The 16,157-nt window shown below is 48.1% G+C and overlaps 1 protein-coding gene across 2 annotated transcripts; it reads left to right on the plus strand.

Annotated features, from left to right (window-relative positions):
* Window positions 1–890: 890 nt before the first annotated feature.
* Window positions 891–15,551, plus strand: E2F4 (E2F transcription factor 4). 2 transcript variants are annotated; one of them, XM_026085406.1, is made up of 10 exons: window positions 891–1,089; window positions 2,962–3,071; window positions 3,587–3,748; window positions 4,310–4,353; window positions 7,378–7,439; window positions 7,767–8,052; window positions 8,707–8,898; window positions 10,040–10,087; window positions 12,856–12,900; window positions 13,251–15,551. In XM_026085406.1, the coding sequence occupies exons 1-10, from the start codon at window positions 943–945 to the stop codon at window positions 13,364–13,366; spliced, it is 1,212 nt and encodes a 403-aa protein (XP_025941191.1). In that variant the 5' UTR covers window positions 891–942; the 3' UTR covers window positions 13,367–15,551. The 2 variants fall into 2 exon arrangements, with proteins under 2 accessions (XP_025941191.1, XP_025941193.1); XM_026085408.1 differs by lacking the exons at window positions 12,856–12,900; window positions 13,251–15,551 and adding an exon at window positions 12,682–12,832.
* Window positions 15,552–16,157: the final 606 nt, after the last annotated feature.

Raw genomic sequence — 16,157 nt, forward strand, 5'->3', positions numbered from 1 at the left:
GGGCCAGGAGGACAAATTTCAGAGCACACAAATACAGTGCACCCAGGAGGTCTAAAGAGCCCAAGTACGAACTCACTGAACTCTTAACTATAGTGTGTAATTTTTGCTTTGGTACCACAGAACTGGGAGGGGGTAAAAGCACAGCCAGTTTTGAAAAAGGGCTCCAGGGATCCCAAGATCTGCCCAGGGAAGACTGCTGCCATACACATCTCTGGAAACAAAACTATGAACTGAATGAACTGGAACTATGCCTGGATAACACCAGCCTGAGAGGACTCGTCAGTGGGACTTTCAGGGTGCAGGCGGGAAGGGGTCCAACCTCAGCAATCCGAGGCACAATTTGAAGGCAGGGTATACAGCAGGGACACCCAGTTCATAACCTACCACGATTGCCAAACTAAATGTACAGTAACAGGTTTCTCAACAAAGGCTACCAAAGCTGCCATGAAGTTTGAGGGAAAGGCCTAATACCCGGTAGCAAACCAGAGACCACTGTGTTACCGTTGTATAAACGCGACAACGAGTTTCCCTGGGCTTCCAAGAGTTGTCACCAGCGGCACAAAGTCCAGCTGGCGGCCAGACACTTGTGGTGTCCCTCAGCGGTCGGTACTGGGGTCAGTGCTGTTTAACGTCTTTATTAGCGACCCGGCTGAGGGGCCGAGGGCGGAGGGCGAAGAACGCGCCTCCGCGAGGTCCGTGTCTGATGCCAACTTTCACCGCTAGTCGGCAGCAGCCGCCCCGGCGCCCAACGGCCACCCCCTCGCGCACCCCAGCCCCCCTCGCGCCTTCCGGCTCCGCCTCGCGCACATGCGCATGCGTGCTGCCCCGCCGCGAGCCCACGCCGCCCCCTCCTCTCTGGCCACCCCGGGGCGGAAGTTCCCGTCATGCCCCGCGGCCCGGAAGCGGAAGCGCGGCGGGGCCGGAGCCGGCGGCGGCGGGCAGATGGCGGAGTGCGGGCCGCAGCCCCCTGGGGGTGGGAGCGGGGCTGCGGGGGCGCCGAGCCGGCATGAGAAGAGCCTGGGGCTGCTGACCACCAAGTTCGTGTCGCTGCTGCAGGAGGCCAAGGACGGCGTGCTGGACCTCAAGCTGGTGCGGGGGCTACCGGCGGGTGGTTGAGGGCCCTCCCGCCCCGTCGCACTGGGGCCGGGATCAAGGGGAGCTCCTGTCGGTGTTGGGAGTCGGGAGCCTTCTGCTGGAACTCCTGCGGGCACAGCTGAGCTAAGCTCCGGCAAGCCCGGAGATGGCCGGTCCTCCGGGGAGTGAAGCAGGTTTTGCGGGGAGAGCGTAGAAATGGCGGTCTCTAGTGAAGCAGATCTAGGGAGGTGAGGCCTCCTCACCAGGCACAGCTCAGTCTGGGAGCGGAGTCCTCAGGAACACCTGGGGATGCAGCAGAACTACCAAACTGCGCTCAGAGTATGCAGAGGTGGCTGTGTACCTGCCATCACAGTTTAGATATTCCCTCCTGCTGCTTCCTTCAAAGTAGTTCTTGTTACTCAGCGTTTGTGTTTCTGTTTGAACTGTGTTTGGCTATCTTGTTCTCTTCCACGTTCTTGGCCAGGTTTTGGAAGGCCAGGTGCAGGTGCTGTTCAGTCCAACATGCTTTCTGCATCATATTTGCTCTGTTGTGTCGTGCCCCACTCTTCCCAACCTGCTATTTGAACTCAAACACTGTAATGATAGATCCCTATAGTGCTTCATATAAGAGCTGTAGAAATGGAGAAACTGTTGCTCCTTACCGTATTGTGGTCCTCTAACATACAGCAGGAAGGCAAGTGAAATAAGAATCATTTCTGCTAGGGACTGTGCCCTGATGCCTTTACACTGCAGAGAAGTGTTCTGCAAATGTACCTTGCTCAAGCATTTTCAAGATCTTCATCTAGAGGAAGTAACTCTCTTAATGAAATATACGGTACTTATACCTAGGCCTCCTCTGCATATGAAGTTCTTTCAGTGTGGTTTATATCAATATCTCTTGTGTGGGTATATGTGTGAGTTCACTCTGACAACCTCTGTATAGGCTCCAGGCAGGTGTGGGAATGCACAAAAATGAAAGGCTGGGAGGAGTCTTTTGGTTGTAGACTCCAATCCTCTGCTATGGCAAATTGTCAGCTCTTTGGATTTTGTCAGAAGACTAATATTTTCTTGCTCAAAATATACATTAAGTGGGATTCATATTTGTCAGTGTGATTTGAGCAGTAGTGCTGTGTAGGGTCTCTCTGAAGCCCTGGTCCATTACCATGAAGGTGTGCGAGAGGGGAAGGTCATTTCTGGGCTGACCTGTTCTGCGTGCAATGCCATTCACATTATTCTAGCGTACCAGCTAAGCTTGTGGTGGTGCTAAGTTGCCCTGTAGAAGTGGAAACAGGAGGCTCAGCATTGTCTGGTGTATCCAGCAAGCTGAAGAGAACTGTGGTAGTGGAGCCCATGGGGCAAAACAGCAGTGAGCAAGACTGCGAAGTCCAAGGGTTGCTCAGGAGCTGCATTCTTACAACCATATTTATTGTCCCCCCAGTGGAGAGTCTTTCATATAAAGAAATCTGTTGAGAAGGTGTTGATTCTCTCTATTAAAAGGTAGAAGATTTAGATAGAAAAGACCTTTTGAATATCCACTTGAACAGTGATCAGTTGTACAGCCATCTCTTTACCTTCTCCTTTCCATTCCTATTTCTCTTACTCTGAACAAGCACTGAATTTTTAGGCTGCCAGACTAGTGTCTTCTAGCACAGCTTTGCTGCTGAGGAGCAATGATTTTTGCACAAGCCCTGAGTGAGGTGGCTGGAATTTGATTTGTGGGGAGGTTGCTGGGTAGGAAAAAGAATGAAGGGGCAGTGGCTTCTTCTGATTGTTGCAATGACATTAAGAACACGGCTTTGTAGTTTGAGGCACTGGGGCAAAAGAGGTGTGAGGTGGGGAGCAAGGCATGGCTGAGAATTTGGAGTTAAGTCTTCAACTTTTCTGCAGGCTGCAGATACACTGGCGGTGCGGCAGAAACGACGAATATACGATATCACAAACGTCCTGGAAGGCATTGGGCTGATCGAGAAGAAATCAAAGAACAGTATCCAATGGAAGTGAGTGACAGAGAAGACTAAATTGTTTATAGATCCCTTTTAGTCCAAGGTCCTGTCTTACAGCTGTCTTTTCCCCATGCAGGAAAGCAGGGCTTCATGTGACTGTTGTCTAAATGACATTGTGGTTAAAATGCCCTGCTCAGAGCAAGCTTCCTCAGTGATCTATGCATGCTTGTACTTCCCCCAGCTGAGCTGTGCTGATGGTAGTAATGAGGAAAGCTGAAGTACATGTGGCATGTTATTTGGGTACAAACTAGGTGTTTGTAGTGCCTTGGATTAGAAAAGATGCCTGCTGTGGCACTGCGGAGGGAGAGAGTCCTGCCAGCCTGTGGATGTGGGAGGATGCACTAAATGTTGCTGTGCTAGGAGGGGAGTAGGGCAGGTACAGGTAAGGCTTTCTAGGAGATCTGAGCTTGGCATATGGTAGAGGTGGCAGCAGGGTCTCTGAGGAATGTTGGAGTTGGTTTGGATGGCTCAAGATGCTGATGTATATTACTCCTTTTTACATTGCACAGAGGGGTGGGTCCTGGCTGCAACACACGTGAAATAGCTCACAAACTCATCGAGCTGAAGGCAGACATAGAGGACCTGGAGCAGCGGGAACAGGAGCTGGAGCAGCAGAAGATGTGGGTCCAACAGAGCATCAAAAACGTTACAGAAGATGTGCAGAACAGTCGATATCCTTTGTGTGAACTAATTACTCTGTCTCCTTGTTAACTTGCTGGGCTGGAAAGCAGAGATGTGAGGGCTTGGTTGGCAGACTGCTCTTGTGGGGGAGGTGGGGGTGATGACCTTATGTTGCTACAGGATCTGCACTGAAAGGGTCAAGGAGCAGTGCCTTGCTTTGCAAGTGGAGTGCTTTCCAGCATGGGAAACAGCTTCCCCTGCAGTGCACACAGCAGTGTGAGACAGTGAGCTCGTTGTGCACCCATGAGTCTTGTCTGGCTTTGTGAAGTTCCCTGGGGCTGTAATGTTGGTGCTGATGAGAGCTCTGTTCCTCTTTGAGCCACGGGTGCCGCTTTCTTGCATGTGGTGCTGCTGTTGCGGCTTTTCTGTCCTCTTAGGATATCAGATTTGACAAGTATGTAGCTTGCAGACCTCACCTTCAGACTGCTTCAGAGGATGGCATGGAGAGCCTTCTAGGAATGCTATTTCTTGGGCTCAGGAAGGAAACATCAGATGCCCTTTGAGTTCTGTCTTCACAGGAAACTGTAGCCTTTCTCCTTAACTCTGGAAACGTTAGCGTATGTGACACATGAAGATATCTGCAAGTGCTTCACAGGTGAGGAAACAGTGCTGCATAATAAAGATGTTCGTCCCCTCAGTCTATCCCAGCTGCTCTCCTTTGCTCAGGAAAGAGAAGGCAGCAGACCTTGGTTTAGGTCCCGACATGGACTGCCAAACAGCATCAAGAAAAAAGTAGTACAAGCTCTGAACCCATCCTGTGGTTTACGTACCACTGAGCTGTAGCTTTCTCATTGCCAGGGTGCTGAGGAGGCAGGAGATTTCATTGCACTCATATTTGAAGGAGTATATCAGCTATTCCTGAGGCAGTCTTAGGAGATCTTTCTGCTGGGTATCACTGTACTAGTGATGCTTGCTGTCCAGAGCCTTTGCACATGACACTTCCTTCTCTTTCTACATTTCTTCCTTTTCTTTTTATATATATTATGTTGCAAGCATGGTACAAGCCTTTTATTTTGAGGGCTTGGGTAGATAATGTTCTCATAATTATAGGGAGCAATGTTTTACTGTAAGGTAGAAAGCTGGGTGTAAGCAGGAAAATAGTGGGAAAAGTGTGTTTCTCTGCTGCATCCTGTTTTCTCCCCAAAAGAATGTGAAGAGGAGGTGGTAAAGAGCAGGGCAGGAGGGATATGTCACTTGCTGTGACCTTGGTCCATTGTGTGCTGCCTTGCAAAAGTTGCAAGGTGCTTGTATATATAGCCATATGCTCTGTCTCTGTGGGACAGAACTGAAGGAAACCAACAGGAGTCTCTGTTTCTTCTCTACTGGCAATTGTATGCTAGATGCAGGACCAAAAAAAGAAAAAAAATATGGCCAGCGTGCAATATGTCAGCCTGCAGTACATAAACTGTTCTTCCTAGCAGTGGTGGTGCGGAGTTGCAGCTCCTTTCTGCTTCAGTGAACATCTGCCCTCTCCTGACTGCGTGCAACCTGCATCTGGTTGCTTGCATCAAAGCATATGAGATTGAAGCTACTTACCCTGCTTGCCCCAGTCATGTGTAATCTCACCCTTGTCCAACTCTCTTCATCTCTTCCAGGGCTATTTTCTCACCCTGCTCTTTGTTAGTTCTTCTATTTTGCTTCTTTGCCTTTGCGTGCTTTCCTTGTTTTCCAGGCTTTAGTCTCTTCAAGTTCCTGCCGGTAACTTGTGCGTGCCACCCCTTGCTTTACTCTTTCTTGTGGTTTAAGTCAGCACTTCTTTGGGGCAGGTATTGTGTTTTCAGTTTGACAGTGCTTGAGGCCAGGTAATTTGTAACAGACTGGAAGAGTTTACTGGAGACCCGCAGACAGACTATTGCTTGGTTGACTGAGTGTTTTGCATTTTATTGCACCTGTTTTTCTAAGTCAGTTTACATCTGAAGCCAGACCTCACCAAAACGTGCAGAGCAGATTAGATGGCAGATCTGAATTCCTTCTAGAACAGCAGCTTGCTACAGGTTTTCTTCTTGGCTCTTCAGTGTGTACTTGATTTCGCTGTATGAATATCTGACTTACTGGGTAACTTCTGTTGTACGAATATATGACTTACTGGGTATATGACTTACTTATGGGATATCTGAATCTCCTTGCAGGGTTTTTTTGTTGGACCTCTTGTGTCCTTGAACTGTGGTGAAGGCTGAATTTCAGCTCCCTTTTTTGCGATTGACTGCTATTGAACTCACGTTCTCAAAGTGAGTTATGGTTTGAAGGTTTCCATGCTTGGCCTTTTCTCAAATATGTATTCATTATTTGGATTAAAAAAATAGTAAGGATGTGTTAATTTTTTAGTGACCGGGTAACAGTTTTCCCGTCTGTTACTGTAATATATTTTGCACCTGCAGAATCAAAGAGGAATTGGAAAGTGTACATTGCTTGTTTTGTAAAATTATTTGGGACTTAGCTATAAAGGAAAATAGAAATGCAATGCCTGTATTGTTGAAGCTAACAGGTCTTAAAGCTTGAGCTTGTATCTTTGAGCTTTATTATACATTTTTAACAGCTTTTAACATTTTTTTTTTTTAAGTGCAGATTTGCTAAAGGAATCCCATCTTACTGTGAAATCTTGTGGTGTTTTTAATCCTTGTATCTTCTGTTGCTCTGACCTTTGATTTCCTGCCTGAAATTAAAGGATGTGTTCTTCTGCTGTCCGTTCTCTCTCATCGCTCTGGAGATCTTCTGTGTTAATGATCAAGTGAAGTTTAATGCAAAATACCAGTGAAGTGTAAAGACATGAATACTAACCACACAAAAGCTTACATGTTCAAAGTGAAAGCTGCTAACTGCTCAGCCTAAATATGGCTAATGTCCACGGCACTGGTATTTCTTTGTTCATGTTTCCCTTTTTAAATGTAAACCCCAGTGTGGAGCGGAGGTTTTTTATCTGTGTTGTATTAAGGGTGCAGATCTTAAGGAGCTCTGGAATTTGAAAAGGAAAGATGCTGTCAGCCTGGCTCCCAGCCCAGTGTTTGCTGAGCTCTGTGCAGGGTCCTACTACAGCTAGGACCAGGCAACTCTCTTGCCAGTGAAGACCAGAAAGTGTTGTATCTGGGTATTGGTCCTCCAGCATGAGGTTGGCATGCTGTTAGCAGCCTGTCTCCTAAACTACACCGTTTCCTTGTTGGCATTGCAGCTCTGCAAGTTGTGTGCTGTTTTGTTCAAGTTCAAATCAATCAGAAACTTATGACAACAGGATGAAGGATCCTTCCCTTGGGATCCAGGCTGTTCTTAGAGTGAATTTAAGCTAGCCCCAGTGTGCCCTCTGAGGGGAAGAAAAGTGGATCCTGCTAAGGATGCTGCTAAAATGCTTCATTTTCCCTTTGCGGTTGCTTCGGGAGAAAATTTGCAGGTTGTTTGTGCTCTTAGCAGTTGGCACATTCAGTGCGATGTGATTAGCAGCTCAGGTGGGATAAAAGGCGAATCTCCAAGGAAATGAGGACAGTGTGGCCTGTGGGAAGTGCAGGGGATCAGATGGCTGAGGATGCCTCTGGTGTCTCTGGTAGATAGTGGAGGGGGCTTTGAGGAGGGGCTCTGTGTCAGCATAATAGTTTGTGCCCACTGAATGCTGACCAGCCTGTTTTCACAGGAGACACCCTCCTTGCAATTCGAGCCCCGTCAGGCACACGTTTAGAGGTTCCCATCCCTGAGGTGAGTGATAGATGTGTGGGCAGTGAGCAGGTGGGGAGGGTTGCTGGATTGACCAGGCTGGGAGTTGGTGGTGGTGGGTGTGATGGAGTTGGAGGAACTGGCAAGCCCAAGGAAAGCCCTGGGTATTAAGTACTTGCCAGGTCTGTTGTTTGGAAGTATGTGAGTAATTGCAGGGGCACCAGAGGGAAGGGTAGTTCTGGGAGTTGGGAGAGAACCTCTGAGAGAACTGTGGGACTGTCCAGAGCTGTCTGGACAGCATGCTGTGCCTCTGGAAAATTCCTGTTCTAGTAATGTATGTCTGTGGGTTTTGCTTCTGGCCTTCTTCAGGGCATAAATGGGCAGAAGAAATATCAGATCCATCTGAAGAGCACAAGTGGTCCAATTGATGTCCTCTTAGTAAACAAAGATGCTTGGAGCTCTCCTCCTGTAGTGCTACCTGTCCCTCCCCCCGAAGACCTCATTCAGTGCCAGCCAGTTGTGCCCTCAAAACCACAGATACCACCGCTTGCCCACTTCCAGGAGGCATCTGTTCCCAGCAGCACCCAGCCTTCCACACCAACGCCTACCAGCACTCAGGACCACAGCCCTCCCACACAGAAAGCTACTAGCACAGGTGAGAGGATGGATATGGAATCCTGATGTCTGAATCTTCCAAGCTGCAACTTGTGTCTGTCGTCCTCGTTGTATCATTTGGCACCAATGAGAAGTCGGCTCCATCCTCTTTGTAACTGCCCCTCAGGTAGCTGTAAGCTGCTATTAGGTTGCCCTTAGCCTCTTTTCTGCCAGACTTTATAAGCCTGGTTGCCGTTACCCTTCATTGTAGGCCATGTGCCTCAAACTCTAGCCATTCTGGCAGCCCTCAGCTGGATCTTCTGATGGCCTTCTTGAATTGGAGGGTGGTCAAAGCTGGACACAGTGTTCTAGGTGCAGTGTCCACCTCAAGCGGGAGGATAATAACTTCCCTTGATCTGCCAGCCACGCTTTTCCTGGTGTAGATTGCTGTGTGACTTGCATTAATTGCTGTGAGAGCGTGCTCTTGGTTCATGTGCAGCCTGGCATCACAAAGACTGCTCTCCAGCAGAGCTGCTGCAGGACCTGGGAGTTCCTGCTGGGAGAAAGAAAAAAGCCTTCTTTCTCTTGCCGTACAGCTGTCTGCTTGGTCAGCATTGCCAATGAGGGTTTGGTCTGTGCTGTGGTTGCTTGCTTTGGGGCTGGCAGGGCGGATCTCTCAGAGATAACATTTGTGTGTGTCTATGACTTCTTCCAGAATGCAGTGTTTCAGTGGCAGAGTCCAAGAACAGTGGTGGCTTTGACCATCTCAGCTCTGTGTCTGCACCGGCCAACCAGACAGCTGGGTTAGATACCCAGCCACTGCAGTCTTCTGCCTCACTGGACAGTGGCTCCGTCCTACCCAACCCCTCTACCTCCTTTGAGCCGATCAAACCAGATCCCACAGGAAGTGAGTATGCGCCCTCGTTTCATTTGTTGCTCCAAGAGCATGCTACTACAACAGGCGGAAAGGCTGCTGGCTCTGCAGAAACAAGCTGAACTCCATTCTGCCCTTGCTGTGAGGCAGACTGCAAGGGATGAAAAGGCATCTCCCTGTGAGAAGGAGCTGCCTGTGTGAGGGTACTGAGGAATGGTACAGAATTAGAATACCTGCAGGGGGCACCCACATGACACGTGTTTCTGCTGTTATATGTAGAATTATTCCCTTTCAGCCCTTTCTCTAGCGCAAAGTCCAGGTTTTGAGACTATGTAAAGCTGTAGAGTTTCCAGCCTTCACCAGGAGCACCTTTGTAACCCACAGGAAGTTTTCCTTTACTGACAGAGCTTATGTCTCTGTTTTGTTGCTCTGCTGAGGAATACTTCATCCATCTTTAGTGATGCTGCAGTCTTAATGGTCTTGCAGTGTAAGTTTGGGGAGCTTCCTGATGTGCTTGGTGAGGTGAAGTGGGCTTTAAACAAGGAAGGTTTAGGCTTTATGGAAGGCTGGCCAAAGTAGAGAGAAGCATGCTCTGGGTAAGGCAGTGTGCTTTGATGCTGTGGAACCTGCCTTCACTGCAGAAACACTGGGTTAGAGAGTTATGGTTAGAAGAGAGAATCTTGCCCAAATGTTAGCTTATGCAGTGCTTTCTTTACACTTTTGACAGCGTGTCTTCATCTTGGAGTAGTCTTGATTGTGGAATTAGGCCTTTGATGCACATGTACCTTCTGTATCCCAGTAGGTCTGTACTGACTGTCTAGAGGCATGCCTTCATCCTACACAAGATAAATGAAGGTGTTTTATGGAAGCTGAGGCTGCATGAGGCTTGCATATGGGCAGTTACTCTAGAGCTGCTGCCTGTGTTAACATGTTCATGTACCAGGGCTCCTACAGTTATATTTTAAAGTAGTCAAGCTTAAGTATTTTATTGCATTTATTGATCATTTGAGCAGATATAATTGATACAGTGCATGGAAGCAGAACTTCTGGATGGTATAGGACGATTTGGGTGCATAAGGAATTGAGAGTATAGCAGGACTGTAGGCAATTATGCCATAAAGCATGTCAGGCTCTTCATGTAATGATGCAAACCATTTGGTTTGTTGTATTTCAGTACTGGAACTTCCCAAAGAGCTCTCGGAGATGTTTGATCCAACAAGAGGTATGTTCCTTCCCTGACTATGGCCTTGTTCTGAGCCCACCTACCTGCAGAAACAGGACAGTTCATTTTATTCATTTCCTTTTGGATTGTTTTGGGGATGTAGTTTTGCAAGGTGCTTGTGGTCAGTGGTGGCTGCTGGCTCTCTTGCTTGTAGATGGACACTCTTAACATTACTGTTTTCTGCATGTGTCTCTCTGTCTTCCTGTTGCCAACAACCTCTGCAGAATTTGCCCTACAGTGTGTAGATGAGGGCTTTCCAGCTCTCAAGCCCACGCTAATCTGTACTCTGGCTTCCCATGCTCCTTCTCCAACTTGTCTGCACCATCTGGAGTTAGAAGAAAAATCCCTGTTAGTCTTGTTTCAACTGTAGCTTTTCCAACACTAATTCAAGCAAATAATCTAGGGAGTTAGTCTCCTCTCCTTGAAACATCCCTTAGTGGTTTTGTTGGTGCTCGTAACTTGGGAGCAATAATGGAGGGGATGCTGATAAATGTTAGATGTTCTGCCTCGGTCCACAGAACATCTGGGGGTCACTGCCTAATTGTGGAACAGACTTTGGTGCTAAGGGCAGGAGAGGTGATGGAAGTTGTTCTAATACAAGCCTGAACTGGGAAACATTTCTTTTTTTTTCCCTTCTAAATTTGCACATTTGGACTACTGACTTTCCCTTTGAAGTTGGCATAGTACTTTTTAGCCCTGCAGTTATGCAGAGCTGAGTACCCACTGGCACTTTGCAGAGGTGAGAGGATTTGTTAGAACTGTTCCCTGGAGTCCCTAGTCCTCTGCTTTAGCAGGTGCTTTGTGAAAGTGTTGCCTCTGTTTAAAAAACCCACAATCTCAAACGCCATCTGCACAACCCTCTGATCTGTGTGGTGGGAGCCCTGGGACAGGCTTCAAGGGAGGCCTGGAGAGTAACTTTCATCCATGCTCAGCCCAGCACTCGGAGCACTTGCTGCTGTAGACAGCAGATGAGGTCATGGTAATGATTAAATACATCCAAAGAGTAAATTGGACTCTTTGCAAACTGCTGCAAGGCTCCAGCCCATGCAGAAGAGCTAGTTTAACCCAAACTGTCTGTACTATGTGACCATATGAACACTATTAAAAAAGTGATGCTTACTGCTTACATTCAGGTATGTTTATCTTGTTTTATGGATTATTCCTGCCAGTGTGGAAGGGGAAGGCAGAGATCTAGGAGTGAAGGCAAATACAAATGGCAATGTGAGATTTTAACTGTGATCTCCTTTTGAATTGCCCATAGAAGCTGCACTCTGCAAAATAGAGGTGACAACTACACTGGCAAAGCTCAGGACTGAAAAAAAGCAACACTCCATTGCTCAGAGAAATGGGCCTTGTAGCGTACTTTATGCATCCTCTTCCATCCCTGTGTGATTGTAGTAATGTTGCCCTGGCATTGTCTGCTGCTTTAAGGCTCTGCAGTTGAAGTATGAGAGCCCAGAGTTCTTCCTTAGTGCTTTATATTGGAATTACTTTTGCTGTATGATTTTCTGTCCCTTTTAAGTGGGTGATAAATAACTGTTTGTTTTAAACTCATGTCCTGGAAAAGGCAGAATTGTACACACGCTGCTGTATTACTAGTCCTGAAGAAGATCAAGGTTCTGTATTTAATTTCTGTTTATTGAAGCTGGTATTATTCCTGTCAATTCACTTGGCGTTGAAATTCTCCCATCTCACAGCACCAAATTAGGTAGGTTCCTGTCCTCTAGGAGAGTAGCCTGTTGTGGATAAGCACCTTTAAAATGGGCTCATTTGAGTTCCTTTTGTGAAAGCTCATTTCAAGTGTGGGTAGCATCTCATCAGTCCAGTTAGATTGAGTTAGATCTTCATTATTTTATCTTGGTTAACTGAGAGGGGTATTGAGAAACTTGTTTTCAAGTGCATAGTTTCTTAGAGAAGAGACTGATCTGGGCATGCTTTGGCTGCCTGTCTGTTTACCCCTCAAGTGCCTCATGAACCAACTAGCCAAGATCAACCACACTGGAGGAAGGGATGACCTTTCAGACATAATTAAGTTTTTAATAGTTTTGTGTGGGCAGTAGAGGGGGGAACAGAGTTAATGGCCTATTGAAGGAGGGATATGAAGGAGGGATATGAAGAGCTGGGATGTTCATTCTGTTTGGTAGCAGACAACCAGAAAATCTGCCTGTGTGTATTGCTGGATTAGCCACTTCACAGCTGTTGAACGAGGGAAGCAAATTAGGGGAACAAAGGGTACAAATCTGGAGGAAAGTGGAGATTAATTAGTTCTGCTTATAGAACAATGTCTTTTTTTTTTTTTCCCCTCTCCACTTTAGCAAAGCCAGTGGGTATTTGAGGACTGTTAATATCTCAGGCTTTACCAGCTCAACTTCAGATACATGTTGAAGAGTTTCTTTTGGATGAGTTTGGGGGCATTTCTGGAAAGAGGGTGTGTTCTTTTTGTGCATCAGCTAGCACACCAATGTAGGGATAAGGCATAGCCCATCATATGAAAAAATTGGCTTATGGTTGAGCTAAGCAGGCAGAAATCTCCTGCAGAATTTTTTTGATGTTGCTTGAATTGTCTGACATAGATTTCCCTTTACTCATGCCAGGAGGCCCAAGCTTCCTTTTGCCACTGCCTGCATGTACTCTGCCTGCTGCCCTCCCTTAGCCAAAGAAAGGATAACAAGGGTGAGGACCAGGAGAGGCTGGGAAGGGTGGGAAACAACACAGGCACAGACCAGGAAAGTAAAGTGAGTTGCTTACCACGCTCATCTCTTCCCCAGAATGTATGAACTCTGAGCTACTGGAAGAGCTGATGTCATCTGAAGGTGAGTCTGAGTTTCCACCTCATGCTACAGACTATCGCGCAAAACAGCCTTCTTTTCCCCAGACTTTACCCAGGCTGTCAGCCTTGCGCTTGCAGGCTCGCTCTCACCTTTTTCAGGCTCTGGACATGGACTCAGTTCTTATTGTCCTGCTAGCCCCTGAGAGATGGGTAAGGACTGGAGGAGCTTGCCTCTTCAACACTGCAAGGCTGATTCAAAGAAAACTCAAAGAAATGTCACTGTGAAGTGGCCTCCCTGTATCATAAGGAGCTCCCACAGCTCTGTGCCCCTCAGCAACTCTTGGCTAGGTGTGGAAGTGCTGAACTTTGTAACCAAGGGTTTCTCTTTCCCAGTGTTTGCCCCGTTGCTCCGCCTCTCCCCTCCTCCTGGAGATCATGACTACATCTATAACCTGGACGAGAGTGAAGGCGTCTGTGACCTCTTTGACGTGCCTGTCCTCAACCTCTGACTTCTCAGTGCGGCTGTGAGCCTCGCAAACACAGACCATTTTGTAACTCTGCGGAAAGTGTCTATTTTTGGATTCCTTTTGTGCTAGAGCTCGATGAGCGAGCAATTCAGAGATGCTCTCATATGGATTCAAAACCAAGAGATGTGGACTTGCAGGCCGGGAGCTTCCCTGTAGCTTCTTTTTCTCCCTGTGTTGCACATGCGAGGTCTTTGACTTAACTTGTCCCGCTGTATCCCTGTCTCTCCACTGGATCCTGGGCCTCACTTCAAAGGGTCTGTGTTTGAGTGTTCCCAGTTCAGCTGTAGAGTTTGCCCATGTGCCTCTCCAAGCTTCCTCAGATCTGCATGCCTTGGATTTCCTGCAATCCTAGATGCACTTTGCACCTCCTAGGTACCAGCTGCTACAAAGAGCCTTAGTATTGTGGTCAGTTCACAAGCCCGGAGGTAGTTAGCTAGATTTTCAGCGTGAGCGGTTCAGATTGGGGTAGTTATGTTTTGAATGACAACAGGGGGAAAAATACGGCACCAAAGTGTCCATTTCTTCCAGTGATTCCAGACCAAGTTAATGTTTTACAAGTAAAAAGCACTTTTTTAGCCAGCTGTGCCTCCTAGTAGGAGCCAGGAGTTGAGCAGAGTGTTTCCCTGGTTGTGCATCAGCAGGAATACTGTTTCTGCAATGGTGTAGTTCACCACTTTGCTCATGCACAAGCCCAGGGGGTCCAGCTTCTTGGGCAGCAGCTGTGCTGCTTCTACAGGGCTAAAGAAGGGGTGCCAATTTTTTTTTTCCTGAGTGGAGAGATGTTTGAAAGGCCGGACTGCTTCAGCTGTTGTCTGTAAGGTACTCTAGGTACATCAGAGCCTGCTCACATTTGCAAATAACTGTATTCTCCAACCATTGCACTTGAGCCTTCAGCTGTCTAAAAGGCAACCAGACAGTAACAATTCAGTAGTACTTTGCTGTGACAAGTTACATAGGTGTTGTCAGAATAGACAGTAGGTTTTTTTCCCCTTTTACTCTCTTAGCATCTGCTCAGGATCAGACTTTCTGTATATTTGAATTTGCTCCTCCAGTGTCCATACCCATGCTCCTGATTCCTGATCCTGTGGCAGGTTGCTACCTAGCATGATGCTTTCTCTGCATCATTTTTCGCAAGTTTTTCTTCACTGCTTTGTAATGGAAGGTCTACTGTAGGGTCTTTATGGAGATCAGGTGATACCAGTCTTGGATCCCATGCGTTTTAGTTGTTGGAGTAAAAAGCCCTCATGGGCTTATGTTGTGTTTTGCAAGCCCCAGCTTAGGTCTTTGGGCAGATCCTGTATTTGAATGTCTTAGTTTTGTACATCTTCCTGCCATCGCAGTGGTAGCAGCTGTCATGTCTTTCCTGCTCAGCAAACTGCCAGAGAGGGGGCCGGGCCAGGAAGCATGGCTTGCTGTTGCAGGGAGGTAGCTCTCAGCATCCACATAACCAGTTGATGTTTTACTTCTCTGCTCAGCTGCCTACTGTATGTGAACCACAAAACCAGCCCTGGCTGGGGCACCAGCAGTAAGGCATGTAAAACCTTCAATTGTTGGAGCTTACAGAAGTGAGGAGAGATATGCTTGGGACTTGTGTTCCTGCTGTGGTTCTGTGTGCTGTCATTTTTTGTGGGACTCCTCCAGAAGAACTGTTCCTTTCTGCAGCTTGGGAAGCTCATGGTGGCTGAGTTTTGCTGTGAAGTACCGGCATCCTCTTCAGAAAAGTGTGAAGAATTCAGTAGGAACAGACACTACTGGGCATTTTCTAGTTCAGCTGCCAGCAGTGGGCAGCTAGTGCTGATGAGACAGAGATCGCGTGGGAGCCCATGAGGGCAGTGAACTTCAGTCTGCATGCACTAGTTCGTAAACCTTCCCTCCTTTTGCATGGAAGGTACCTGAAGACTGTTGGTCCTCCATGTGCGTTAGCTAGGCTCCATGGCTTTTGTGTAGCTAGAGCTCTCAGTGTACTGCCTGACCTGTGCTCTCCTTCAAAGTGTTAATGTTTGCCATCAGTTAGACAATGTTTGGAAAAGATATCTAGAGAAACTTTACAGTAACAAATGAACTTTGATTCATATATAAAGATTATTTTTATACTTTTTGCAAGGAAAGAAAATTGCTGTAATATTTGTACAGTGTTCTCTGAGTGAATAAACAAACCCTTTCCAGAGCTTCCTCTCCACCCTCTAGCACGCTCCTCCACCTTGCTAGGCCCAGAGCCTCAAGTCAGCGGGTCCAGTAGCCCTGAAGGAAGTGGGCTTGGTCCTGGGACAATCCTTGCTTACCTGAGCTCACCCACTGTAACTGCTCGAGTGGTTTATACTATTTCAAAACAGTGTTGCAGGATAAGAATCAGCTTGTAAGTGGTGTTGGAAGCACCCGGCCACTCCCTCAGGCCTGTGGGGCATGGGATGAGGCTGACAGGGCCGCGGCACTTGTGTGCGCAGTGGAGGTTGGTCCTGCTGTACCTGGTGCGTGGCAGATCCTGTGCGTCAGGTCAGGTGAGGGGGAAGGGCCAGGTGCGTGCACGGGGCTGGGACTGGCAGCGGGGTGTCGGGCCAGGGCTGGCTGTGCCCTACTCGGGGCCGGGGCCAGGTGTGCCCTGCGCCGAGACCAGCAGCGGGGTCTCGGCCCGGGGCCGGACGGTGCGAGGTAGCGACCCGCGGCGGGGGCGGGCCGTCGGGCCGGGCCGGGCCGGGCCGGGCGCCCTCGCCGTCGGGCCTCGGGCCGTGCTCGCTCGGCTGCAGCGGCCGCGCCAGGGCGCGGGGTCGGACCG

This window comes from Apteryx rowi, unplaced genomic scaffold (genome assembly GCF_003343035.1).
Source record: "Apteryx rowi isolate R43461 unplaced genomic scaffold, aptRow1 scaffold_668, whole genome shotgun sequence".
NCBI lineage: Eukaryota > Metazoa > Chordata > Aves > Apterygiformes > Apterygidae > Apteryx > Apteryx rowi.

Bases quoted from the DNA above. Each gene is read 5' to 3' on its own strand.
- E2F4 (XM_026085406.1), top strand. From the start codon at position 943: ATGGCGGAGTGCGGGCCGCAGCCCCCTGGGGGTGGGAGCGGGGCTGCG. The intron at 4,354-7,377 runs GTGAGGAAACAG...CTGTTTTCACAG, and splicing joins TATCTGCAAGTGCTTCACAG to GAGACACCCTCCTTGCAATT. The intron at 12,901-13,250 runs GTGAGTCTGAGT...TCTCTTTCCCAG, and splicing joins AGAGCTGATGTCATCTGAAG to TGTTTGCCCCGTTGCTCCGC.